The sequence below is a fragment of the Mauremys mutica genome, chromosome 2, assembly GCF_020497125.1.
Source record: "Mauremys mutica isolate MM-2020 ecotype Southern chromosome 2, ASM2049712v1, whole genome shotgun sequence".
NCBI classification, from domain to species: Eukaryota; Metazoa; Chordata; order Testudines; family Geoemydidae; genus Mauremys; species Mauremys mutica.
Window position 1 is genome coordinate 236,752,348 of NC_059073.1, and position 26,175 is coordinate 236,778,522.

Sequence of the window (26,175 nt, forward strand, 5' to 3'; positions counted from 1 at the left end):
GATTGTATACAATATTACTGTATTATAAGAGTGTATAGACTAAGGTCTTTTCTGAAAGCTAATGACACACTAGTGATAATATCATTATGAAATGTATCTATTACCGCTATCTAAGGACATATGGATACTTAATGATGTTATGTTTTAAATTCTGCAGGCAAACAGGGAGAAACAGTTTCCCTCCCATACAGGAGAGGAGGCAACTATTTACCTGTCTCCTGTGTAAATTAAGCATGCTGGAATCAAAACAATGGAAACTCCAGTTACATATAGGGGGATGGGAAGCCCATAGGAAGCAAAGAACAACATGAGGTCATCCTGCCTCTTGAAACAAAGTCACTGAACTTTGGAAGATATGGGCATAGAAAGAAGCCTTCTTTGGCATCCATCACTAGACACACAAAGGAACCGAGCTCTTGCAAGCTAAGAAAGAGGGGTCCTTCAACCAAGGGTGGGGAGGGGGTGAAGTCTTTGGAACTGAATATAGATGAGAAACCTGCTTTGGCAAAGATCTTTCAGCCTAAGAAGACAAGGAAAGCCAGCACCTTGTACTTTTGTGGAAGGTCCTGATTGAAGGAAAGTCAGCCATGGCTGGGAAGAAGAATGAGAAACCATCTTGAACAAAGCCTGTAACTTGCTAGATTAAGGTTTAGACTTTTAGAAGCATGTTTTCACTTTGATTTGCTGCTAACCCTTTCTAACTTTATTCCTTTTAGTTGGCATCACTTGACCTATGTCCTATTGTTAATAAAATTTCTTTTATTTTTATTATAAACCAACTCCATGGTGTGTTAACTGGAGTAAGTACACCCTTCCCTTTAAAGTTAATAAGCTGTGATATGCTTTTGGGTCTTTAGAAGAACAAATGGACCTTTTTAATTCTCTGAACTCTCCAGGAGAGGTCTGGATAATAGAGAGCACACCGTTTTGGAAAAATTCGGGACCAGGAGTGTGTTGCGGTGATCTTGCTGGTTGTAACCAAGGCTGCTGGAAGTCTGAGTGGGGCTGTGGGATGGTAGACAGGGTGCTGGGGTCAGAGCTGATGAGTTAGGGTTGCCTAGTGCACAGACACTTCAGGGTGTGACCTGCATGCTTGTAGGCTGGTTGTGAGCATCCCAGGATGGGAACTACAGTAGCAAAACACTATAAGGTACCCAGGGTTGTAGGACACATGGTGACAACCTCTCTCTGGTCAGCATAGCACCCCAGATTCCATCTCAGAGGTGTTGTGAAGATAAATAAATTAAAGTTTGTGAAGCAATCAGGTACTATGGTAATGTGGGTCCTATAAGCATCTTAGACTAGATAGACTATTGTGATTAATAATATAAAATAACTTGCCTCTACAGCTACTTTGTACTTCCCTGTTTGTCTATTTAGTCATCTGGTGTATATTGTCAGACTGCGCTCTCTGGGGCAGGGCGTCTCTGTGTTATTTGTTAGTACAATGGGGCCCTCATCCCTCTCGGAGGTCCATAGTCTTTACCATGATAGAAATAGTAAATAATAACAGGAACCAATGAAATTTTTTCTAGTAGCTCATCGGACTACTGGAGTCTATACATGGCTCATTTGATGGGGTTAATTTGGCATCGGCTCTCCAGTGAGGTAGCAATACTTTTTGGATGGGGAAACTGAAGCACAGAGGTTAATGGATTTTGTGGGCATTACACAACATAGCAGTAGTCCTTTCCTCACCTTCACTCAGCTTTTTTTTTTAAATGTCTCCCTAACATTGACTTCATACGACATGCAGCACAGTTTTTCAGTGTCCTTTTGGTGTGTCAGATACACTGTTCTCGGCTTTTTCAAAACTACCTTATCTTACCAACCACTTCCAGAAATCAAAAGCATTATCTGAATTACTCCCAGATGTTGCCTTGAATATTTATAGGTTCATGTTAAATATTTTCAGCAGGTAAAAAACCCATCCACTAGGAATAGGTGTGTTGAAGGACCCATCTTTCTTAGCTTGCAAGAGCTCGGTTCCCTTGTGTATTTAGTGATGGATGCCAAAGATGGCTTCTGTCTATGCTCATATCTTCCAAAATTCAATGGGAATGGCAGGGGTATAGTTCAGTGGTTTGAGCATTGGCCTGCTAAACCCATGGTTTTGGGCTCAATCCTTGAGGGGGCCCTTTAGGGATCTGGGGCAAAAATCTGTCTGGGGATTGGTCCTGCTTTGAGCAGTAGGTTGGACTAGATGACTTCCTGAGGTCCCCTCCAACCCTGATATTCTGTGATTAACCACGAGATCTTGCATGATCTAAAAAATAAAAAGGAGTCATATAAAAAATGGAAACTAGGACAGATTACAAAGGATGAATATAGGCAAACAACACAGGAATGCAGGGGCAAGGTTAGAAAGGCAAAGGGTTTCCAAGAAATCTTTTTGTCAATACATTAGAAGCAAGAGGAAGACCAAGGACAGGGTAGGGCCACTGCTTAGTGAGGAGAGAGAAACAGTAACATGAAACTTAGAAATGGCAGAGATGCTTAATGACTTCTTTGTTTCGGTCTTCACCGAGAAGTCTGAAGGAATGCCTAACATAGTGAATGCTTATGGGAAGGGGGTAGATTTAGAAGATAAAATAAAAAAGAACAATTAACCAACACGCCCCAAAGGATTTTACCAATAGGATTAAGTAACACTAAAGCTGTGAGACAACAAAGAAATTAATGTCTCTGCTCTGTTTTTTACTACGTGTTTTAAACCTGCAGACATCTCAGTAAAGATGCACCTCATTCAAGGGCGGCCCTAGCCATTTCGCCGCCCCAAGCACGGCGGCACTCAGCGGGGGGCGCTGTGCCGGTCGCCGGTCCCGCGAGTCTGGTGGACCTCCCGCAGGCGTGCCTGCGGATGCTCCACCGGAGCCGCTGGACCAGCAGACCCTCCACAGGCACGCCTGCGGGAGGTGCACCGGAGCTGCCTGCCGCCCTCCCGGCGACCGGCAGAGCATCCCCCACGGCATGCCGCCCCAAGCATGCGCTTGGCGTGCTGGGGCCTGGAGCCGCCCCTGACCTCATTAATATTATTTATCTGTGGGTTGTGTGTGTATTTATATAAATAGATTAGTTTGTAACATTAATGTTAATGAGAAACTTGTGCATTTACAAGTGCATAGTAATGTCCTTCCTTTGCCAGCAGCTGGCTGTGCGTCCCTTGTTCCACTACTTTTCCGTTATGAATCACTGCTATGACATCAGCGTTCTGGACGGTCGTCAAGCGGTGAGCAATAATAATGCAGGTTCGACCCTTCCTGGCATCGTCCAAGGCTTTCTGGATAATCTGCAGACAGATGCAGTGAAAAACTTGCTATTACTTGGAGAATCTTCCCTTTCATAGGTAACACCTTTGCCTTTATAGTTCACATTATCACTTGGGTGTTCCTCACTGGGGTTTAGGAGTCAGGACTTCCCATGCATGAAGGAGGCCTCAAACACAGGGGCCTGATATTACAACCTTTATTTGTGTGAGTAATTCCACTGAAGTCATTGAGACTACTCTCATGAACAAAGGCTAGCAGAATGAGGTCCATAAGGATCTAGTTTGGACCAACACAACTAATTTGCAGAGGTCTAATGAATTGTCTGTGATAGCGGCTGCTTACCAAATGTGTGTGTTATATTTGATCCTGCATGCTGTCTGTTTCCAACTACACGCCAAATTTAGAGAAACTAACCACCTCTGTCCTCCCTGCCATATGCACTTGTCCAGGTGTTTGTCAGTTAGACATGCACAGTACTTAGATCAGTTTGGAGAAAGCAGACCAGCCAAATACATAGACATGACTCAAACTTGCATGTTCATTGATAGTAACAGCAATGCCAGACACTTCTTGATAGCCATAAAAATCCAAAATTCAGGATATTGACATCTGGCTCACAACTGGATGGTGGTTTGCATGGTGGCATTTTTCACTTCCACTGCATCCCCATCCAAATGAACAGTTTATTCGTCCCTATGGAGTCTGCCCCCTCTCCTGGAGATGGTGGATGCAGTGAGAAAGCTCAGCCAGCTGAGCAGCAGAGGATAGCTTAATTACTCTCTCTTCCCTTCACAACATCTCCTGAGAGGTAGGAGGTGTTGCTGAAGCCTTTTTTCCAAGCCAGCTGCTCCTACATGTCACCTCTTACCCTCTGAATGCAGATGGATCAAAGGACTGGGAAGCGGACAGAGGCTTCTTCATTGTTCCATTCTGTCCTGACAGCCAGCAGTTCTACTGGCAGAGTACATTACAAACCCTCTCGGTTTCTGTAGCAACACCTGTTTCCCCAGACAGAGCAGGAAATAGTGCAGAAAGAGACCCACTTTGCTGCTAGTGCTGCTGGCTGAAGGAAAGAGGAAGGAGCTGGTGACTTGCCTTACAAGGCCTCCTCTAGTAGATCACAGTCAACTGTTTGAAGACACCTGTCTCAAACTCAAAGTTGCTAATTATGAATGGGATTTTCCAAAGTGCTCAGCATTGGTCTAACTGTGAACCCATTAAAAAAAAGTCCCATTGACTTCATAACTGACTTTGAAGGAACTGAGGCAGGCCAAAAATGAGGAGTTCTGAAAACCCCACTTTCTCTCCAGCCCCAAGTGTTGCTGACTACCATCAGCTCCCAATTTAGACACCAGGAGTTGAAGGCACTCTGCACCTTGCAAAACCAGGCGGTAGACAGAGAGGGATGTAAGGGTTGTTCTGTGGAACTTTCAAAATTGTATTGTAGATGGAGCGCCTGTGTTCTTGCAGTGAAGAATTCGAACCAGGTATTTTGTGTGTATTACAAATGGTAGAATGCATATTACTAACCTTTTCGCTTTCTGTGTCAAGAGCAGATGTGGCTTCATCTAGAAGCAGAACTGCTGGCTTACGAACTAGAGCACGAGCAATTGCTATTCTTTGTTTCTGACCTCCAGAAAGTTGTGCTCCTTTGTCACCCACTTGGGTATTATACTTCTGTATAAGTAAATATTCATTGTCAAGGAAAGTTAGAAACAGTAAGTTATATTTTAATAGCAGATAATGTACCATATTAAGCATTTCCATTATGAAGGATAAATAATAATGTAATTGTTTTTAATAATAAAATCTTATAACAATTTTAACTGTTTGAATCAAAATGCATATATACAGCTACATATATTGATAAATGCTCTGTAATGAAAATTCATTTCAGCCTTAGAAAAAGACTAATTCCCAAGTGGTGCAACCACTGATGTGTCTAGTCAAAGACACCTGTACTTAAAAATATATCTCAAGAGACTTTTATAATTTCAAGGCCCTAGAGACCCACACTCAGGAGGTGAACCTTTAATTCTTACACGTCCAAAACTTTCTTCTCAGTACATTTTCAAAAACTAGGTGGTAATGAAAAAGAAATATTGGGTTTTTTTCAATTTTCAATTGTCTTCAATTCCATGTAACTTTACAGGAAGCCCAATTTCTTTGGGCTTTTCCAAGGTCTTTCTCCATTTTGAGAACTAAGTCCATGGCAAACATGAAGGTTAAAATGTACTTGAAACATTTTACCTTTCAGATAAGACTAAAACTACAGAAAGTTTCAGCCAAAAAAAGGAAAAAGAATTGGCAAAGTTAAGAATTGAATGTCTCTTTTATAGTTGTTATATAATATCACTGTGATAGAGGAAAATAAGAAAACTGGAGCTCAGAATTTGCATTTGAATTAGCTAATTACAACCGCGTATGTGTTAATACCTATTGCAAGTTACATTTTTAAACACCAGCTTCCTATTTTCCTCTTTGAGAACAGTAAACACAAGAAAATAAACGAAAAAGCATATTGTTTTGCATTAATGGGAGTTGCTTAGATAGGTCATGGTGAATATTTACCCCACACTGAGACATTTTCTCTTACCTCTGGGAGATTTTCTATGAAGGTGTGAATATTTGCTGCTTTAGCTGCCTCTTCAACTTCCTCCTGACTGACAACCCTACTGTTGTCTCCATACTGGATATTTTCAGCAATGCTGCAGTCAAACAAAATAGGCTCCTGGGACACAATACCCAATTTGGACCTTAACCATTGCAAGTGCAAAGACTTAGTATCTAACCCATCTGCAAACTAGAAACAGAAAAAGAGAAAAATCATTCCCTGCAGAATGCAATACTCCTCCTCAGGTGTACAATGTAAATGTAAAAGACGAATCTGTGAAAATCCTCTGACCTGTGTTAGAGCTGCAGTAAATGTAAAGTGGTCAGTAAACCACTTCTGATCAAATAATAGATCAGATCTTTCATCCAAAATTGAACTGAACCAAAACTCTGAAAATTCAAAAGAAGCTCAGATAACCTTTTCTTCTCAGATTTTTTTTTTTGCACATCTACCCTTCTAGCTTCCATAATAGATGTGGAATTGCCAATCTATAATGAGTTGTGCCCACAGAATTTCCATCTTTACTGATGATGTCAGGTACCAGAGATCTCATGAGAAAGTCTGTTCATGGTCTTCTTAGACCTAGACGGTTGAAGAGCTCCAACAAGAATCCACATCTTTGGGCATTTATTCAAACACCCTTTGACTCACCATCTCTAGGCTATTCTTCTTGGAGCTCCCATCATCATTAATAGGACTTGCATCAAAAGTCTCATCAAGTGATGAATTAGACCTCAAATTGTGTCATGTTAACATGACTAGAGGACTAGTGACAAGGGTTACATTATGGAAAGTATATTCTAATGTCCCCTCCAATATATCAAGTAAATCAATAAAGAGATGCAATCTAGTGATCTAGAGCCAGGATGTGGAGTCAGAAGATCCAAAATTCTACTCCCAGCTCTACCTTAAGCAAGTCCCAAGTCTTCTCTGCAGTACCCGGACCTGTAACAACACTTATCCACCTCAAAGCGGTGTTGTGCGGATGATTTAATGTTTGTAAAATACTTTGAAGAACAGTTTTATAAGTCCTAAGCGTTAACAGCTTCACACATCTCTTCTTACCACTTGTCCTGCCATAGGGTCATAAAATCTCTCCAGCAGCTGAATGGATGTGCTTTTGCCACAACCACTGCTCCCCACCAAGGCTAGCGTCTGGCCTTTATTAACCTTCACGTTGAGTCCTTGCAAAACTTGAACTTCTGGTCTTGTAGGGTATACAAAATGGATGTCCCTGAATTCAATGTTGCCATCAAACTGACTCTGGAAATAGTAGAAAATATAAATGTATGAGAGAAGACCGGTCTATCTTGTACAGAAGCATCAAACACAACTCAGTATGGTCATTTAAATGAAGGCGTTGACAAGTCAGTTGGAAATGGTATGGTATTTTCAAACCCAGAGCATTTTTGTCAATTTATTGTTGCTTAAATATGCAGTGAAATTGGATTGGTATTTTCTGTGTACAGGACCTCCTTGCTGAGTGGTTCTTTTCTGCATCTCTCTCTCTCATTTATATCATTCCTTTTCAGCCTGGTTCGCAAGGACTATCATTACTTTAGGTAAGTAAACAACCCTAATACCTATCTTTGATGTCATCAATGCATATAATCCAGACACTATCTGTGGGGTTACATCATCCCTATGCTGCCTTGGTGGAAACTTACAGCAGCAGCACATCAAGAACAGAGGAGTTAGATAAAGTTGTTATGAGAAAGTTGAGAGCTAGCCAGAGGGAGGCAGACGCCAGGTGGCCTAGCTGGGATCGGTTTCAAGGTGATAAACAAGTCCATAAATCAGATGAGTTGCATGGGAAATGGGAAATCAGTAAGCAAAGGGCCATGCGTGTGAAAAGCGTGTGTATCGGACAAAGAACCAATCAGCAGCAATGTAATGTTGGTGGGTCTGACGTTTGCTAATATGGAGAAGTCTATATAATATGATGCATTGTACATAATAAACGATTCTGCTTGCAATCATATTGGTTGTTGTGCTTTATCCGGCCCGCTTGTAATGCAACAAATGGTGACCCCGACGTGATGCGATTCGAATAAGTCGGATCGTTCGTCGAGAGTGGAAAAGCGGGGATTACAGCCGGCAGGAGGTACCGTGGAATAGCGGCTCCTGGGCGTCCGAGAGAGGCGCGTTTGAGCGGCTGCGGGTTACAGCCGCTGCAGGAGGTACCGTGGAATAGCGGCTCCTGGGCGTCCGAGAGAGGCGCGTTTGAGCTCACAGGTGTTTGAGCTCACAGGAAAACGGCTGGCTAAGTTATGAGTACCGCTGTATCAGCTGAAGAAAAGATAACACAGAAGCTTTTATTGCACATCATGAACTGACAGGGGGAAAAGATTTCCCCTGCTGCACTTACTCACTTATTAAGGAAAGAGGGGGAGCTAGGGAGGCTCCTCCTGACCGCCCTTCGGGCACACGACGAGGAGGTGCTCCGCTGGAAGCGAGCCCTGGACGGGAAGACGTTGGAGTGCACGGTGCAGGCAGAGGCTCGTGCCATGGCCCCGGAGGTCGTTTGGACCTACAAGCAAGTAAGTTGTTTTGGCAGGAACCTGGAGAAGGCGTCCTATGCTGGCTGGTCTGAGCCTGGGACAATGCCGAGAAAACCGTTATGCTTCTCCGGTATGAGCTGCAACAGCTGGGTGTTCTGACACAGGATTCACAGATTAAAAGAAGCCAAGCAGGGAAGGAAAAAGAATAGAATGAGTTAACCGAAGAAATCTTTCTGGGCCCGGTCAAGGACACGCCGCTCAGCTAAGACTTGGTGGACAGCCAAGGAAAAGGGGGGCTTGACTGGGCCCAAAAAGCTAATGAGAGCTGCAAAACGCTGCCAGGCACTAACGGAATGTGTTAGCTGTCTCTTCTCACAGGTATGGAAGAGCTGCCCAAAGATCCTAGCAGCCCTGCCACTCCTTGGAACCAGGAGACTGACTGCCTGGACCCATGATTTTTACTGCAAAAAGACCCCTTTACATTAGGAGAATTTTCCTACTGATGATTGGCCTATTTTTTTTCTAGCTCCATTGTGCTTTTAAATAGCAGGAAAAAAGGACAAGGTGACGTGCTGGCTAACCTCCCCCTTGTCCGCTGTAGCCCCCATTGTGTTATTGGATTTTTTTTTGAAAGAAGCAAAACCACTATAGGATGATGTCCTGATAATTTCCCCCGTAGAAGCTGAACCACGACGGTGGTGGAAAAGAAGAAAAAACACTTACATTATTGACATTGCCAAAGTCCAGAAATTCCTGACTAAAAGGACATTGAGAACTGACCCTGGTGAAGAAACAAAGAATTGTACACTGGCAGGAAGAAATTTGGGACTCCTGCTGAGAAATGTGGTATTAATTGGATTTTGGGGTTTATTTTACAGGCTGCGCCCTGTGTTCTGGAGAAATTTTTTTTAGCATGTATTGCCCTCCCTAATTGGATTGTAAATGATATTGCCCTTATTTAGTTTTTTATTGTTGGAGCTCCGCTAATCCAAGTACAGGCTGGAATTGGTGAGTTACATGTCATTTCCGCCATTAGTGTTAGAATCCAAAGGCTACTGGCAGAGATGGTATGGGCTATTACTGAGGCTGAGAAAGCATTGCAGTGGGAGCTAGTATGTTTGAAATCCTGAATGACCAGCGGATGGCCATTCGGAGTGATTTTAAGCACCAGGATGGCCCACTGCCCTTATAGATACATTAGAAGTACCATCTGATCTGGGGTTGTAGAGACATACTTGGACACTGTCTGGGTGGAAGTGTGAATATTTGCAGTGCTCCTCCCCAGCATGTGGACCGGTTAGGGTGGGTGAGGGCTCTCGCATACCGAATCCTGCCGGGTCCATGGGGAGGATGAATGTAGAACTAATTACCCCCTCGTTACTAATTTCAGCTTTCTAGAGCTTAATTGCTTTTTGTTTTTAAAGTTTGAGAAAACTCAGCCAAAAGTTTGTTGGGTATTCTCAAAGGGTGGAGGAGTTGGTGTTACTAGGCATAAATCTAGGTAATTCGGGAGGATGGCTTTGGGCCTGTGTGACCCAAAGTACCTTTATGTAAAGTGCTTTTGTTAGCCTTACCTGATTTTTGTAATTTCTTGTGTTATGTGCTGACTATTGGCAGTTGCAAGGCTGTTTGATACTAGATGTAGCCTATATTAAATGAGATAGGCGGAAAATAGATGCTGTAATTAAAGTTGCATGCATGAGTATGTAGCCCCCACAGTGGGAAAGTACAGATAACTGTTCACAGAAGAATATCAGAAGGTTTGGGGCTAGTTAAAAAGCCCATTCTCCTAGTTAAATTGATAGTGGAACAAGTTGTGCCCAGGATAGCAACGGTTTAGCAAGAGGAAAAAGGATCGGGCCCAGGCGGGCAGGCAACAGACAGAGAACTTGGAGAGGAAAAAAGGATCGGGCCCAGGCGGGCAGGCAATAGACAGAGAGATTGGAAATCAGGTTGAAAACTTTTGAGGATGTAGTGGAGAGAAAAGGTAGTTAAGCACAAGCATGGGAATTTTAAATATTCAGGAGGATACTTGAAATGGTAATTTCAGTTGAGAAAAGTGGTTGTTGGAGAACAAGGGAGTGATTTAAGGCACAGTGAAATTTAACTCTGTGGTTGCTAGAGGGAACAGCAGTTGAATTTTGTAAAGATGCTAAAGAGAAAAGTTTTTGGTGTTTTTGAAATGTTTGTAAATAAATTTAGGCGAAAGAAATTAGTTTGCAATTGTTTGGTTATGAACAATTTTGTTAAATTAATTAAAGAATGTATATAGTGCTATGTAATTAAAATTGTATTAGGCTTTAAGGGCATTGTAAGTGATGATGTTTTCTTTTAGTGTTTAAAACCAGAAGTTAAAAGTAAAGAGCAAGCCAAAAAGCATCTGTATTAATGTTCCCCTGTTTTGCCTAAAATTAACAAGGGTATTTGTATATTTTAAGTAATGATTGATTGCCCAGTAGGGGTAGATTTGTTTTTGTTTTTTAGATAATTAAAGAAAATTAATGCCAGTTGCATAGCATTTTATATACCATGCATTTATTAATAGAGTAAAAATTATGTTTTGTGTTTTATGTTTTGTTTTGTGGTGTTTGTTTTGTGGCCAGAATTGTTGTGTTTAATATTTTTATGAGATGGTCTGATTTGAAATTAAGCTGAAGGGTTAAATTGAAATGCAGATACTGGTTTTATTTAATTTAGAATATAAAGTGTTTGGATATATTAGAAGAAAAATGTGATATGCTAAAGTTTAATGCATTTTCTTAAGTAAGAGAGAAATTTTATTGGCCAATTCTTTTGTTTTAGAATGGTTATTAAAATTTGCATACCAATAGTCTTGGAAAGCAAGGATATGGTTATAAGAATTTTGAAGGTGTGTGTTGTATGAATTTATTTGATTATTTGTATTTTATATATGCGTTGCTTTAGCAATTGCAGGATAATATGTATAAGCTTACGCGTGATTATAATCCTTTGTGGGATTGGCTTAATGGCCTTGGCTGGCCCACTTGGGTTATTTTTTTCTCCATATAGGAATTTGCGTTGGGAGTTGTTTTTGTTTTTTTATTTGCTTGCCCTGTTTTGTATGCCTTTTGCAATGTAGTTTGGAGAGGTTTATTGGATGTTTTTATAAGAAAAGAGGGGGAGATGTGGGGTTACATCATCCCTATGCTGCCTTGGTGGAAACTTATAGCAGCAGCACATCAAGAACAGAGGAGTTAGATAAAGTTGTTATGAGAAAGTTGAGAGCTAGCCAGAGGGAGGCAGACGCCAGGTGGCCTAGCTGGGATCGGTTTCAAGGTGATAAACAAGTCCATAAATCAGATGAGTTGCATGGGAAATGGGAAATCAGTAAGCAAAGGGCCATGCGTGTGAAAAGCGTGTGTATCGGACAAAGAACCAATCAGCAGCAATGTAATGTTGGTGGGTCTGACGTTTGCTAATATGGAGAAGTCTATATAATATGATGCATTGTACATAATAAACGATTCAGCTTGCAATCATATTGGTTGTTGTGCTTTATCCGGCCCGCTTGTAATGCAACAACTATCATTGTGTGTGGAAAACATAGTTCCTGCCCCTGGGAGTTCACTCTCTAAATAGTGTAAGTTCAACACACAGTACACAGGATGAACATAGTACAAGGTGAACATCAGATCTCAGATTGGGTTAAACATTTTTACTTTGGTGGATTATTCATAGTTTTCAAGGACAACTATGTTTTAAGTGTAGGTTTGAATAGGGAAAGGGTAGCTGATTGGCTCTTTCATGTAGGAAGGGAGCTCCGTGTATAAGACTTGAAGACAAGGGTGAGTGAAGGAGATGTTAGGAGAGACTGTGGGAGCCTCCTCTGATGCCTGGGGGACGGGACAGTTCCAGGACCACAATACCAGCACTGTCAGTACAATGGGCTCTTACAGCACCCAGAGAACTGGACTTCCAAGGTTTAAATTCTTTGGGCCAAATCTTAGCTTCACTGAAGTCAAAGGCAGCTGCTTCACTGGCATCAGGATTTGGCCCAGAGTGGTTTCACTTTCAATTAACGTCTTTCTCTGCAAGAAGATATTTCCCCGGGAGCATTAGCAGTCTGGGCATGTGGAGCTGATTCAGGAAAGTAGTCAAGCACATGTGTGACTTAAAGTTGTGCACATGAGTTACTGGCATGCTTACAGTATGTGCCTGAGTCCTTTTCTGAATCAAGGCTACTATCCAAAAGCTAGAATTTCAAGTTTCTGAAAAGCTGGTTCTGCTTGTAAAAGCATTTATGGAAAGCACTGAGAGACAATATGAAATGTGTTCAGTTTACAAATACAAAGATAGTTTCTAACTGTCAACACTCGACTTTGAGAGACAATCTGGGTTCTTTCCATCTCACGTATAATCACCAGGAACAAAAGGTTCTGTACGCCAAATTACATCCTCATTAATACTTGTGCAACCCCTTTGACTTGAATGAGGTTACTCAAATGTTGTATGCAGTGTTGTTATAGCCGTGCTGGTCCTAGGATATTAGAGAGTCAACATGGGTGAGTTAATATCTTTTATTGGACCAACTTCTGTTGGTGAAAGAGTGAAGCTTTCGAGCTTATACAGAACTGAAGAAGAGCTCTGTGTAAGCTTGACAGCTTGTCTCTCTCACCAACTGAATTTGGTCCAATGAAAGATATCAACTCACCCACCTTGACTCTCTGTTACACAGATGTAACTGACTGGAACTTAGCAAACAAGTCTGCTGATGATGCACAAGAAGGAACAGAATCTAACTCACTCTCCCCCACAGCTGCCTAGTTTACAGAAGTAAAAAGCAGTGAAAACATACTTGTGTTGCTAAAGAAAGCAGTTATAACTCTGGGCTTGTCTTTACTACCAGGAAGATTGATACTGCTGCAATTAATTCAGCAGGTGTTGATAGCAGAGTGCTCTCTGATCAACTCTGGTACTCCACCGGAACGTGAAGAGTAAGGTAAGTAGATGGGAGAGGATCTCCTGTCAACACAGCACAGTGAAGACACAGCGGTAAATCAACCTAAGCTACATAGAACCCAGTTACAATATTCACGTAGCTGGAGTAGAGTAAGTTAGGTCAACTTACCCTGGTAGTGTAGAAAAGGCCTCACAATACACCCAACGGACAGAACCGGTGAATGAAATGTCATTCTTCCAGTCATTTTTCAAAACAGAACTGCACTTAAAAGTATTCTGTTAATTTCTCAAGCAAAAAGGTATTAAATGGTACTGGGCAAATATAAAATTATTTAGTTATTGCTGTTAAATTTTACCCTACTTGTCTGGTCCTGTCTTTTGTGACATTGCAAAAGGCAATTGAACAAGATTAATACAATTAAGGACAATACAGTACCACCAGGTTTGTTAGTTTCAAGGACTTTCTGAATGGCCTTACCAGTTTTGTACCCTCTTCACTATAGCTGTCAATTAATGGTTTCCGATGCAAAAGCTGAAAGATTCGTTGGGCAGAAACTTTAGCTTTGCCGAAATCTGGTGCCAAAGAAGTGGACAGGCCAACATTTGAAACACCAAATAGAACTGAAAAAAGGGCTCTGAAAACCAAACACAAAACATCTTTCAGTTCATCTTAAGAGAGACTTTTTATTATTGTTCAGACATTACAAATATTGTTTTCCTTATTTAAAACAAACAGACCTAACACTATCAATAAATCTGAGAATTGTGACATGTTTAGAACTTTGTCTTAGTAAAATTACACACACAGGATTAGAAACAGCTATCAATATTTTTATGGGTGACTAATGGAATGTAATTTCTCCACACAGAAGCATTTCACAAAGCCCGTTGTCTGCAATGAACTATCAGCAGTAAAAGTTTCTCCATAGTAAATAAACTGAGCCAGGCTCCAAACATGCCAACACGCCTGTCTCAAGCTTCCTCTCCCAGAAATAACTCTTCTGCCTGAATTGAACTCCTCACCAGGTTCTAAACTGTTGGACCTCTAGTACTATTGCCTCAGTAACTAGACTATACACAATAACCATGTGTTGAAATCACTGCCTTTGGACTGATGTGTACTCACATAAATACATTTTCAAAGTTTGTATAACAATTAGCAATGAGCCATCCCCCGAATCTGAAGACTGCTGCATAAAGAAAGTAGTTTCCACATAAGGCTATTCCATAGGTAAGTCCATATAGGGGGGCTTTTGTTAGAGAGTCCCTGATAAAAGAAAAGATTTATGTTAAAGGAAAAAATTCTCATGAAATGCCAAGAGCAGAGACTGGCTGGGAGAAGGTCAGACCTTTGGATTAGGGGAGGCAAACCCTATACCTCACTCACTCAAATAATAGATAATAATAATTAATAAATCTGCATGCTAGGACCTCCATGAAGGTGCCGCTGGAGAGAACTTATGGCAAATGAGATCCCTTCATCCTAACTAGCTGTTTGTTGGATAGGACCTAATGGTAAAATTACCTTTAATACTCAAAACATTTTAACACTTGAATGCTGGTTTCCAGAATAAATGTTTATGGATGGCCAAAGCAAGCTGACACAAAGCAAATTGATAATTTCGATAAGTCTCTTATGATCTTTGAATGTTTGGACTTTTGGACAATTTGTATAAATGTAGTGGTTACCAGGGAAAAGTCAATGTCTACAACACAGCATAACTGAAGCACTGCAGATATTGCCTGCTCTGAGTACAGGAGGGGAAAAAGTAGCAACTCAGACCCCATTGTACAGTGGTGACTTTTAAATGGTGACCAATGTTGTTGTGTGGGATGGTAAAACTAAATCACTCTAATTATGTGCAGACCTTGCTGTGACAGACTCTGGTACTAGTTCTGACAAAATGATTTTTGAACAGAAAATGCAATTTCTGCACATTTCAAATTTTCCATTGGGAAAAAAAGTAACAAAATATTTTATTCTGGGTTGGTTTGATCTGAATATTTCTGCTTTGTGCCCATAGCTATGGGACTCCGATAATGCATTATGCCACTCAGTCAGAGGGGAGACCACACTGCATCATGGGAGATGTAGTCCAACCAGGGAGCCCGTCCTGTAAGAAAGGCAATGTTCCAAAACAGGGATATGCAGTTTGATGTTGAACTAGATAAAAACAAAAACTTTCAGATCAGTTAAACAAAAGAAAAATTAAATATGTTTTTCTCCAAACATATTTTGTTTGGAGAAAAAATGCAAAAATGGAATGATTTGCCATTTCTACATTGAAATTTTTCAAAAAAATTTCTTTCTGTGAAAAAAAATTGATATATTTTCACATTTTATCCTACTTCAGAGCAAAACAGAGGTTGAAATATTAGAATTTCCCACAGGATAGAAATTCAGATTTTCACTCATCTCTAGTGCTCATACATTTTTAAAAATGTTTTCCAAAATAGTTTCTCTATAATTCATAATATTGTGATACAATGACCTGCCAAGACTTGAGATAAGTGCTAAATCTAAGAATCCTATTCCTCCAATTAAATATAGATTTTTTCCCCTCATACTAATGGTCTATAGAATATTGAGCCATAAAACTGTCATTGGCAGCGGACTGTCATTTTTCAATCCCTGCTTTTACTTAAAACTTATTTAAGGGGAAAGAAACAAAATGGATTGTAGATCATTTCATTTAAATAAAATGGAGACTAGGAAAATGTCGGACATTTTGGATATTAGAAATTAGCCCCTGCAGTGGTTAGCTTGTCGAGTGTGACTGAAAAGGCCAAAGGGGAAAAAGAAATGCACCTTATTTCAAGACCTGCAAGTCCTTACTTGTAGTACAAGTCATAATCCACGGTGACATTATGTAGTATAAAGTCTTTGCCACTTGACCTATGAAACTCATTCTGCTGTGAAGCAAGTAAACATCCCATATTCATGTTAAAACAAACTTTAAACCAGGTCATTACATTCTCTCTCACACACAAATATTACATCACTCACAATAGCGTCTAAGAAGATATTTTAAAGAAACTGAGTAAAAACATTTTACTCTGCCAAAATCTTTTCAAATCATTTATGTGTTTAATATTTTCAGTCTGCAAATGAATGTAATATGAATAAATCCTGAGTTGTTTTAAATTAAGAAAATATGTATTCATTGTTTTTAAAAAACAGAATTGTTTGAGAGCAAATCCTACCTGTATGGACCATTCAAACTTGCATTATATCTCTCATAGAATGCATCTTCACTAGTTAATGAAGCCACAGTTCTTATATTTTCAACTGCTTCCACTGAAATCTAAATGGGGAGACAAGACAGATATGAAATATTCTCTTATGTTTGAGTCTACTCCTACCGCTACGTAGTTAGCACATCTCTAGCACTTTTCATCTTTCGCTCTAAAAGTGCTTTTCTTTTAATAAAAAAATGTGATTAAGTATCATTCTCAGGGAAACCGGGGCACAACCATTAAATTATTTGTCTAAGGTCACACCGTGGTCTTTCTGCTAAGCTAACATGGCTCCTATGTGATTCCTAAGTACTCCTCCCCCATCTGTACATTTTGTTGTACAGCAGCATTAGCTGGCACTATAGAAGGCATTAAAAGGTAAGAAGTTGCTCCTTGCTCTGAGTACCCATATCCCAGGAAGCAGCTCACTGGAGGGCTGCATGCTACCTTGGTTATGAAGCCTGAGCGGCACATGGAACTGGGTGAGCCCCACACTCCTACTACCCACCCCCAATGGGGACTCCTGTTCCTGCTTCTGCCAGGCTTCCCCAGCCATGTGCCAGGCCCACCCAGTCCACCCCTTCTCCAAACCAGGCCCTTCCCCCACACGCTTTGACCAGCACTCCCACAGGGGCAACGTGTATCTTAACTTCTCATTTTCTGGATTTCAGATATTTAAATTTGCATGTGCCAGCTTCCTCCTTTCCCCAGGGGTGCTCAAGCCCCCTGCTCATCTCCAGGCCCCGCCCCCATTCCATCCCTTCCCCCAAAGTCCCACCTGCATCCTGCCTCTTCCCACCCCACTTCCTCCCGCCCAGTTCCTCCCCCTCTCCCGAGTTCACCTCATCCCCCTGCTTCCCCTTTCCCCCCAGCACCTCCTGCACACTGCAGAACAGCAGATTGTGGTGGGCAGGAAGCACTGGGAGGGAGGGGGAAGGAGTTGATCTGTGGGGCCACCAGTGGGTGGGAGGCGCTGTGGGAGAAGGGAGGGAGCTGGCTGCCAGTGGGTGCTAAGCGTCCATCAATTTTTTTCCACCCACAGAGTCAGCACCTATGCCCCCATCCCTTGCTCTAGACCCAAAACAGCTCCCTTCTTCCCATTTACTCTTACACTGCAATCACCCCTTGTAATTAATTTTCTTTTCAAACACAGTTTGAGAGCCTGTGCTCAGAGTCCATTTCTCCAAATTAAAACAAAACATAAGTTTACATTTCGTTTTCAGATTTCTGCTCAGGGTGGGCGTAGAACTTCAAAGCTGCTAGAATCTGTGAACTTAATTTTTTTCCCCTGGAGGCTCTGGGGAACCCCATACTCAAATGACCCCATCTTTGGATCACTCACCCTACCTTACGCTTTCATGACACATAGCAAATTTCAAGACAATCTGTGTAAACACACAGATGTTAGCATACTTAGTAGTCATCCTTTAAACAGGAGGGGCTTCCCCACCTTAGCCAGAGCAGAGCTGGTGCTCAGTTATAATGCTGTATACAATTAGAAGGCCAATGGAGCAGAGGTGCTCCACACATCCATCAGCATCATAATAGTCTCAGAGAGCTGTGAAGTGGCCCATTCATCTCAATGGGATGTTCTCAGCTGAAAGTGAACACCCAGCCTGAATTCAGCCAGAATCTAGCTCTGAGGAGGGTGACCAGACAGCAAGTGTGAAAAATCAGGACAGGGGTGGGGAGTAATAGGCTCCTATATAAGACAAAGCCCCGAATATCGGGACAGTCCCTATAAAATTGAGACACCTGGTCACCTAGCTCTGAGACATATGAACTGCTCCATTCATGCCAGTGGGTTTTCCCATTCCCCCTCCCCAGGACTGTAGAGTTTCTGACATGCCCATTCTCAGCTCCTCAGCCCTCTCTCAGCAGTGTGTTCTTGGGCCATGCTCTGAGCATGCCTGTTCTAAGCTTCCCACTCAGAGGACCCGCACTTCCCTGATCCAAGCTCACATGGGGAGAGGCAGAGAGAGGGGCCAGACTCCCTTAGAGGGACAAAGCATCCCAGATTCCAGTTCATGTGAGGAGGTAGGGAGAGGGGCTTAGATGTCCCCAGAAAGCAATGCCTACTGCAGACCCTGGCTCACAGGAGAGGGGACATGGAAGGCAGATAGATCCCCGCGGCTGGGCAAGGCAGCTTCAGAGCCTGGCAAACAGAGGAGGGTCAGGTGCAGGGCTCAGTCACCCCCAGAGAGGCAAGCGCCCCCCTCCCCCAAAAAAATTCCACCTCACATGCAGGGGGTGGGGGGAGGGGTAAGACTTCCCTAGAGAGCTAGGGGGTCCCCCAGATTCAAGCACACACACAAGAGGAACAGAAGGGGAGAATGTGGAGCTGCCCCTATTCCCCCCAGACCCTGTGCAACAAACCCCCATGTCTGCTTCCCAGTATCCATTCCCCAAACCCAACTCCTCTACCACCTGTCCCCATTTATCTCCCTCCCCATAATCCCCCCTCTTCTCCGTGCAGCCCCAAACCCCTCTCACCCCATTCCCCTAACTCCTCCATCCCATAAAATGCTCCTGTCTTGCCAGCAAGCATTTGCACGCCTATTTTTTTTAAACAAAAATACTTTGATGACATTACACCCCCCTCCAAAATAAAAGCCTGATAGTACCAGATTTTAGCAACATGCCAGCCAAGCTTTCCCAGGTTTTCAGCAAAGGGCACCGTGAACTGTCAGTAGCTGGGGGAGTTCAGGAACAAACACTTACTGTACATCTCTTCAGTCTATCCAGCCACTTTGACCATATTCTACCTGCAAATCCTTTGGGGTTCACTTTACATACGTGCTCAATGTAACTTGTGGAGTGCTTGACCTTTACTCAAGAGCCTAAGTGGATGGCCAAACTCTCTTGCTAATAATGTTCTGAATCTTGCTTCCCCCAAGTGGCTAGTGGATGCCATGCATTCTCTGGGGTTAACCCTCAAGTGAATGAGACCCTTGTGCCAGGATCAGACCCATAATCTGATCTCTAGATGTGCGCAAAAAAACCATTACTAGAACGAACCTTTAGAAAAGCTGATTATTTGGTGGGAAATGGCATCTCATGAACCCGTTGGTCAAATAACCCCAAATTTGGATCACTACACGTATCTTGCACCCCCATAAGGTTCACCAATTTATAGTGGTGCATCTGAGGAGATGGCAGGGCAGGGTTAATGACCCAAACTTGACATCTGTTGAGCCAGACATTCTGGAGATACAAGCCCTAAAACAGTCATTTTTTAAAAAAAAGTTTCTAGGTGGTGGGTGTTTTTAAAAAAATAACAAAAACAAAATCTTAGAGCTAGAACTATAGAGCTAGAGTTCATAGGTAGATACTAAGGACTGGAAGATGAATCACAAACCACTGGATGGCTGTGAACTCACCCTTCAATTAACACTGCTAAAGATAAGTTAATTACACACACACACACACTCTCAAGTTAAAAGGAATTTTGAACTGAGTGGCTGGAGATTGCTACAATGTGAGAGTCATAGGAGGTGATTTCATTTTGGGAGAAATGCAATCAAAGCATTTGGGTGGAAAATTGGATGTGTAAAGTTTCTGGAAAATAGGGTTGCCAAACCTCCAGGATTATCCTGGAGTCTCCAGGAATTAAAGTATCAGAGGAGTAGCCATGTTAGTCTGTATCCACAAATCCACCAGACTCCTCGTTGTTTTTCAGGAATTAAAGATTAATCTTCAAAGATTGTGTCATGTGATGAAACCTCCAGGAATAGGTTCAACCAAAATTGGCAACCCTGCTGGGAAGGGGGATTGGGGTAAATAGGAATGGGTGGTAGGAGAGGTAAGAGGTTCAAGTGATGAAGGTACGTGACCCCCCATCTCTTCCAGTGCACCCCAGCCCTGCACCGCAACCCGCTGTGCCCTCTCTGCCAATAAACAAGCCATGCTGCACCTCAACCTTCCTGCACCCCAACCCCCAGCTTGGTCTTGGCATCCTAACCCTCTGCATCCCACAGCTGTCTTTGCACCCCAACCTCTCATGCACCCCAACTTTCCTGCAGCCCCAGCCCTTCCAGTGTACCCCAACCTTCCTATACCCCAGTTCTACCAATGCACCTGACCCGTTGCACGTCCCAGCTCTGTCAGTGCACCCCAACACTACAGGAAAGCTATTGGATACACATTCATGGGGAAATTGGAGGGTTCGTGGCTGACCAGAAACCATTACAAGCTCTGACACCTCACTGTTCTTGGAGATTGGGTACATCTATCGGAAAGGGGTCAGAGGATTTTTCTCTCAAACATAAAATTGTCAGTGTTTTGGAACACAAACCCTATCTGGGATTTCTCCCACCAGCCTGCTACAAACTCCACCCTCTAGCCATTCTGGAACACGACCAGGAACACTATGCCACTGGAACACAGCTGTCCTTCATCCCAGGCACTGCATGGGAGTCAGATTAGAGAAGGGAATAAGTGACAGCAATGGAAAAGTCAGTATACAGGGAGTGAAAACTTCAGGGAGATGTGTTCCCTGCTTGTAGTAGGGAGGCCTCAGTATGGTAGTGGGGACGGGGGAATGCAGTGAATGGGTCAGAGGTATGGCGGGGGAGGTGTGCTGAAGCAGGGCCCGTGAGGCACAGCTGATAAATGTGTGTGTCAGGGGGTGCAGCTGGCTCAGTATGCTAATTGTAGAACACTGTATGTACAACTGCCGTTAAATGCAGAGTTAAGGTTGCTTGGGGGTATCGTACCCCTGCAGAATGCTGTGTGGAACAAAACTCAAAGTACCAAAAACCAGGAGATGCACAAGTCAGGTTGTGCATGCAAGCTTACCTCTGCCCTCTTTCCGCAGTGCCCAGTTAACACACATTCCTTTGCTCTGCCAACCCCGCAGCTGCTGACATGCACAAGGTTTTACAGCCCATTCTCTGTCACCCACAGGATTCCATCTAACAATATTACAGGACAAGAAAGAAATAAAAAAGAAAACCAAAGGCTGCCCACCCCACGTTCCATCTGTTCCATAGAGCTGGCAGTAGCGAATGGGAATTATTTACATATACTCCAGTTGCAGTCAGGATTCTAGGTGTACCTACATTAAATAGTGGAAACAGTAGCTGGGACTGCTTGGTAAGTGTCTTGGTGATGTGAGGATGTGTGGATCACTCTGAGGTATGTGAGAGAGCAAAGCAGAACTTAGGAAACCAGGTCAGATTACAAAGGATGAATATAGGCAAACAACACAGAAATGCAGGGGCAAGGTTAGAAAGGTAAAGGCACAAAATGAGCTCAAACTAGCTATGGGAATAAAGGGAAACAAGAAGACTTTTTATCAATACATTAGAAGCAAGAGGAAGCCCAAGGACAGGGTTGGCCCACTGCTCAGTGAGGAGGGAGAAACAGTAACAGGAAACAAAGAGATGCTTAATGACTTCTTTGTTTCGGTCTTCACTGAGAAGTCTGAAGGAATGCCTAACATAGTGAATGCTAATAGGAAGGGGGTAGATTTAGAAGATAAAATAAAAAAAGAACAAGTTAAAAATCACTTAGAAAAGTTAGATGCCTGCAAGTCACCAGGGCCTGATGAAATGCATCCTAGAATACTCAAGGAGCTAACAGAGGAGGTATCTGAGCCTCTAGCTATTATCTTTAGAAAACCATGGGAGACGGGAGAGATTCCAGAAGACAGGAAAAGGGCAAATATAGTGCCCATCTATAAAAATGGAAATAAAAACAACCCAGGAAACTACAGACCAGTTAGTTTAACTTCTGTGCCAGGGAAGATAATGGAGCAAGTAATTAAGGAAATCATCTGCAAACACTTGGAAGGTGGTAAGGTGATAGGGAATAGCCAGTATAGATTTGTAAAGTACAAATCATGTCAAACCAATCTGATAGCTTTCTTTGATAGGATAACGAGTCTTGTGGATAAGGGAGAAGCGGTGGATGTGGTATACCTAGACTTTAGTAAGGCATTTGCTACGGTCTCGCACGATAGTCTTATCGATAAACTAAGCAAATACAATTTAGATGCGGCTACTATAAGGTGGGTGCATAACTGGCTAGATAACCATACTCAGTAGTTATTAATGGTTCCAATCCTGCTGGAAAAGTATAACGAGTGGGGTTCCGCATGGGTCTGTTTTGAGACGGGCTCTGTTCAATATCTTCATCAACGACTTAGATGTTGGCATAGAAAGTACGCTTATTAAGTTTGCAGATGATACCAAACTGGGAGGGATTGCAACTGCTTTGGAGGACAGGGTCATAATTCAAAATGATCTGGACAAATTGGAGAAATGGTCTGAGGTAAACTGGATGAAGTTTAATAAAGACAAATGTAAAGTGCTCCACTGAGGAAGGAACAATCAGTTTCACACATACAGAATGGGAAGAGACTGTCTAGGAAGGAGTACGGCAGAAAGGGATCTAGAGGTTATAGTGGACCACAAGCTCAATATGAGTCAGCAGTATGATGCTGTTGCAAAAAAAGCAAACGTGATTCTGGGATGCATTAACAGGTGTGTTGTGAGCAAGAGACGAGAAGTCATTCTTCCGCTCTACTCTGCGCTGGTTAGGCCTCAACTGGAGTACTGTGTCCAGTTCTGGGCACCGCATTTCAAGAAAGAAGTGGAGAAATTGGAGAGGGTCCAGAGAAGAGCAACAAGAATGATTAAAGGTCTTGAGAACATGACCTACGAAGGAAGGCTGAAAGAATTGGGTTTGTTTAGTTTGGAAAAGAGAAGACTGAGAGGGGACATGAAAGCAGTTTTCAGGTATCTAAAAGGGTGTCATCAGGAGGAGGGAAAAAACTTGTTCACTTTAGCCTCTATTGATAGAACAAGAAGCAATGGGCTTAAACTGCAGCAAGGGAGATTTAGGTTGGACATTAGGAAAATGTTCCTAACTGTCAGGGTGGTTAAACACTGGAATAAATTGCCTACGGAGGTTGTGGAATCTCCGTCTCTGGAGATATTTAAGAGTAGGTTAGATAAATGTCTATCAGGGATGGTCTAGACAGTATTTCGTCCTCCCATGAGGGCAGGGGACTGGACTCGATGACCTCTTGAGGTCCCTTCCAGTCCTAGAGTCAATGAATCTATTAATCTATGTACCTCCAGGATCCTGTGTGCAACAGAAAAGTGCAGAATTGCGTACCTTATATCATTAGCAGGGCACAGGGTATTTTCAGTAGCGAGCTGCCATATGAGCAATCTAAGCATTTATTATCTATGCACACTCCAGGCAAAGTGAGTGTGCTCAGTGACAAATGAAACTGTACTGAAGAGCGGAGGATGTAGTTAGCTCTGCTTGGTAGGTGTGTTAGCGAGATCTCTGGATGACTTGGAGATGTGTGACAGAGCTGTGACTGAGATATGAGGAGATCTATGTGTGTGTGTGGAAAGGCAGGAGGTGCAGGTGTGCAGAATGAAGTATGTCTGAGTTCTATGTGGAATTGTGTGGGTTATGTCAGTAACAGGGCACGGGGCTTTAATTACAAAGGATATTGCCAGCTGTGAGGTGGAATTTGAAAGGATTCTAATGCTTTCAGGATGGCTAAAGGAAAGTGTAGCTTGAGATGGTATCCTGTATGTAACAGTAGCCCTACCCTTAAGCTGGGAGGTGCGAGTCCCAGCTTGCATAGATGTACCCACTGTGCATAGCCAGGGTGGCACGAGCAGTGGCTTGAGCTAGCCGCATGAGTACAAACCCACCCAGACCCCATGGGCACATACTACCTGTGAGGCTCGCCCAAGCCACCATCCTAGCTACACTGCTCTTTTTAGTGCACTAGCTCAAGCAAAGCTAGCATGGGTATGTCTATGAGACCTGGGAATCACCTCCCAGCTGAGACATACCATCAGGGCATGGGAGCTATAAAAGGCTGTAAAGCGGGTCTCACATTGTACGTCTGATATTCTCTCTGCGGAGTTGGTAAGTGTACACCACAATCTGGAACCTTCTGAATTTTCAAAGTGACAAGAGTACATGCACAGTGAGGCATAGCTGAAAGAGGCTAGAGGGAAGCTAGCATGGTCAACCTTCCCCTACCCATTCTTGTCCTTTCATATTGTTAGCTGGAATCCTGTGGGTGACATTGAATGGACTGGAGAAGAAAGTGAAGAGCTTGAACATGTCAGCAACTGTGGGGTTGGCAGAGTAAAGGTATATGTGTTAACAGGGAGCACTGGGGAATTATTGAAAGCATTGGGGAATTCCTGATGTTCAGAAGTTTGAGTTTTGCTCAACTCAAGGTTCACCAAGGGGACAACCTGCCACCAAGCAACCTTAACTTTGTGTTAACATAATTGTTTTGCCATTGAATTTCAAGGCAATATGAGTAACTGTGTGGATTTTAAAGCAATAAGAAAAGTCATCCTCAACCTTAACTAGAGTGGAAACAGCATCCCACTATAATAGAATGTCTCTCTTTATCACTGTTTTATTTAATATATTTTCAGAGTAATTTCTGTAGACACTCATCACTGACCATGTTGTCCTCAAAACGATATAACATTATACCCATTTAGTTTATATTGGAGATCTTACTCTTCCGGCCTCTTCAAAAGCTTTTTGATCTTTTGACGCACGACCAGCCACAGAGCTCAGTCGAATAGCACTTGCAGCAATAATGAAAGGAATGCAAGCCAGGATAAGCAAAGTTAATCGCCAATCATATACAAAAGCAATAATGATGGCGGACAGAAGGGTAGAGGCAGTCTTAGTGAACAAGCCAAGTCGGCTTCCAGTAGCCTATTAAAAGCAAAAGAGTCCAAAGTTAGAGTTAATTCTTGACACACTAAATAGCGATCAAATGTATGAAATCATTGTTCACTCAGGATCAAATATTCAGAGGGAGAACAATCATAAATGTTGTGCATTTAAAATGGACAATTATATATGCAAAAACCCATATGGACAATTAAATATGCAAATATCTCAAGCTGTGGGTGAGGTTCAGGAAGCCTGATGAAAATGTGGCCACATGGGCTCAATTCAACAAAAAATATCAGGGCCCTCCTGTGCCACAACGAGGCACAGAAATCATGAAGAGCCAACAGCCTCTAATTTGGGGCATTTCAGTTATTGGGTGCCCAGCTTAAGGCATCTAGGGCCTGATTTTCATAGGTGCTGTACATCAGCTGAAGATAATGGAAGCTGCAGGTTCCTTTAATTAGGCACTTTGTTTTCAGCAGTATTAGCAGCAGGAAATGAGCGTTCACACCAAAGAGCTCTTCTCTCCCTGAGGATCTGCACATCCATGTCATCAAGAAATGTAAAAGTGATGATTGGCACACGGGATCCGTGTAAACTGTGACAATACTCATGGCTCAGCTGAGCAAATAGTGGATTTTCCAGCTGGGGGCCAAACTGGAAAATCGAGGGGGAAAATTGATTTGATTAGATCTGAAATCATTTTTTGGCTGGGGGGGGTCAAATAAAAAATAATAATTTCAAATTGACCAAAACATTTTGGTTGACTAAAAACTGCCCCCGTTCCTCCCCACACAATTTTTTTTGTATTGATTTGACCATTTTGCAGTGTTTTTCTCTTCTTTTTTATTTGGTCAAATTTGAAAATGAAATGCCATTTCAAAACAAAAGTAGAAATGGCTTATTTTAAATGTTCAAAATGAAACATTTAGACTTAAAACAAATCTCCCTTCTT

The 26,175-nt window shown here is 42.5% G+C and overlaps 2 protein-coding genes across 2 annotated transcripts in view; both read right to left on the minus strand.

Annotated features, from left to right (window-relative positions):
• Window positions 1-2,678: 2,678 nt before the first annotated feature.
• Window positions 2,679-14,076, minus strand: LOC123363272 (ATP-dependent translocase ABCB1-like). Its single transcript, XM_045004139.1, has 7 exons — window positions 14,043-14,076; window positions 13,783-13,973; window positions 6,949-7,146; window positions 5,866-6,072; window positions 4,800-4,946; window positions 3,023-3,289; window positions 2,679-2,741 (listed from the first exon to the last, which is right to left on the minus strand). Exons 1-6 carry the CDS (start codon window positions 14,074-14,076, stop codon window positions 3,092-3,094), a joined length of 975 nt encoding a protein of 324 aa, XP_044860074.1. The 3' UTR covers window positions 2,679-2,741; window positions 3,023-3,091.
• A 210-nt stretch (window positions 14,077-14,286) lies between these two features.
• Window positions 14,287-26,175, minus strand: part of LOC123363994 (ATP-dependent translocase ABCB1-like) — a 39,084-nt gene continuing 27,195 nt past the window's right edge. Inside the window, exons 17-19 of the mRNA XM_045005675.1 lie at window positions 25,056-25,259; window positions 16,509-16,609; window positions 14,287-14,571 (exon numbers count right to left, since the gene is read on the minus strand). Of these exons, the coding sequence (XP_044861610.1) occupies window positions 14,427-14,571; window positions 16,509-16,609; window positions 25,056-25,259 (450 nt within the window). The 3' untranslated portion in view covers window positions 14,287-14,426. The remainder of the gene's footprint in view (window positions 14,572-16,508; window positions 16,610-25,055; window positions 25,260-26,175) is intronic.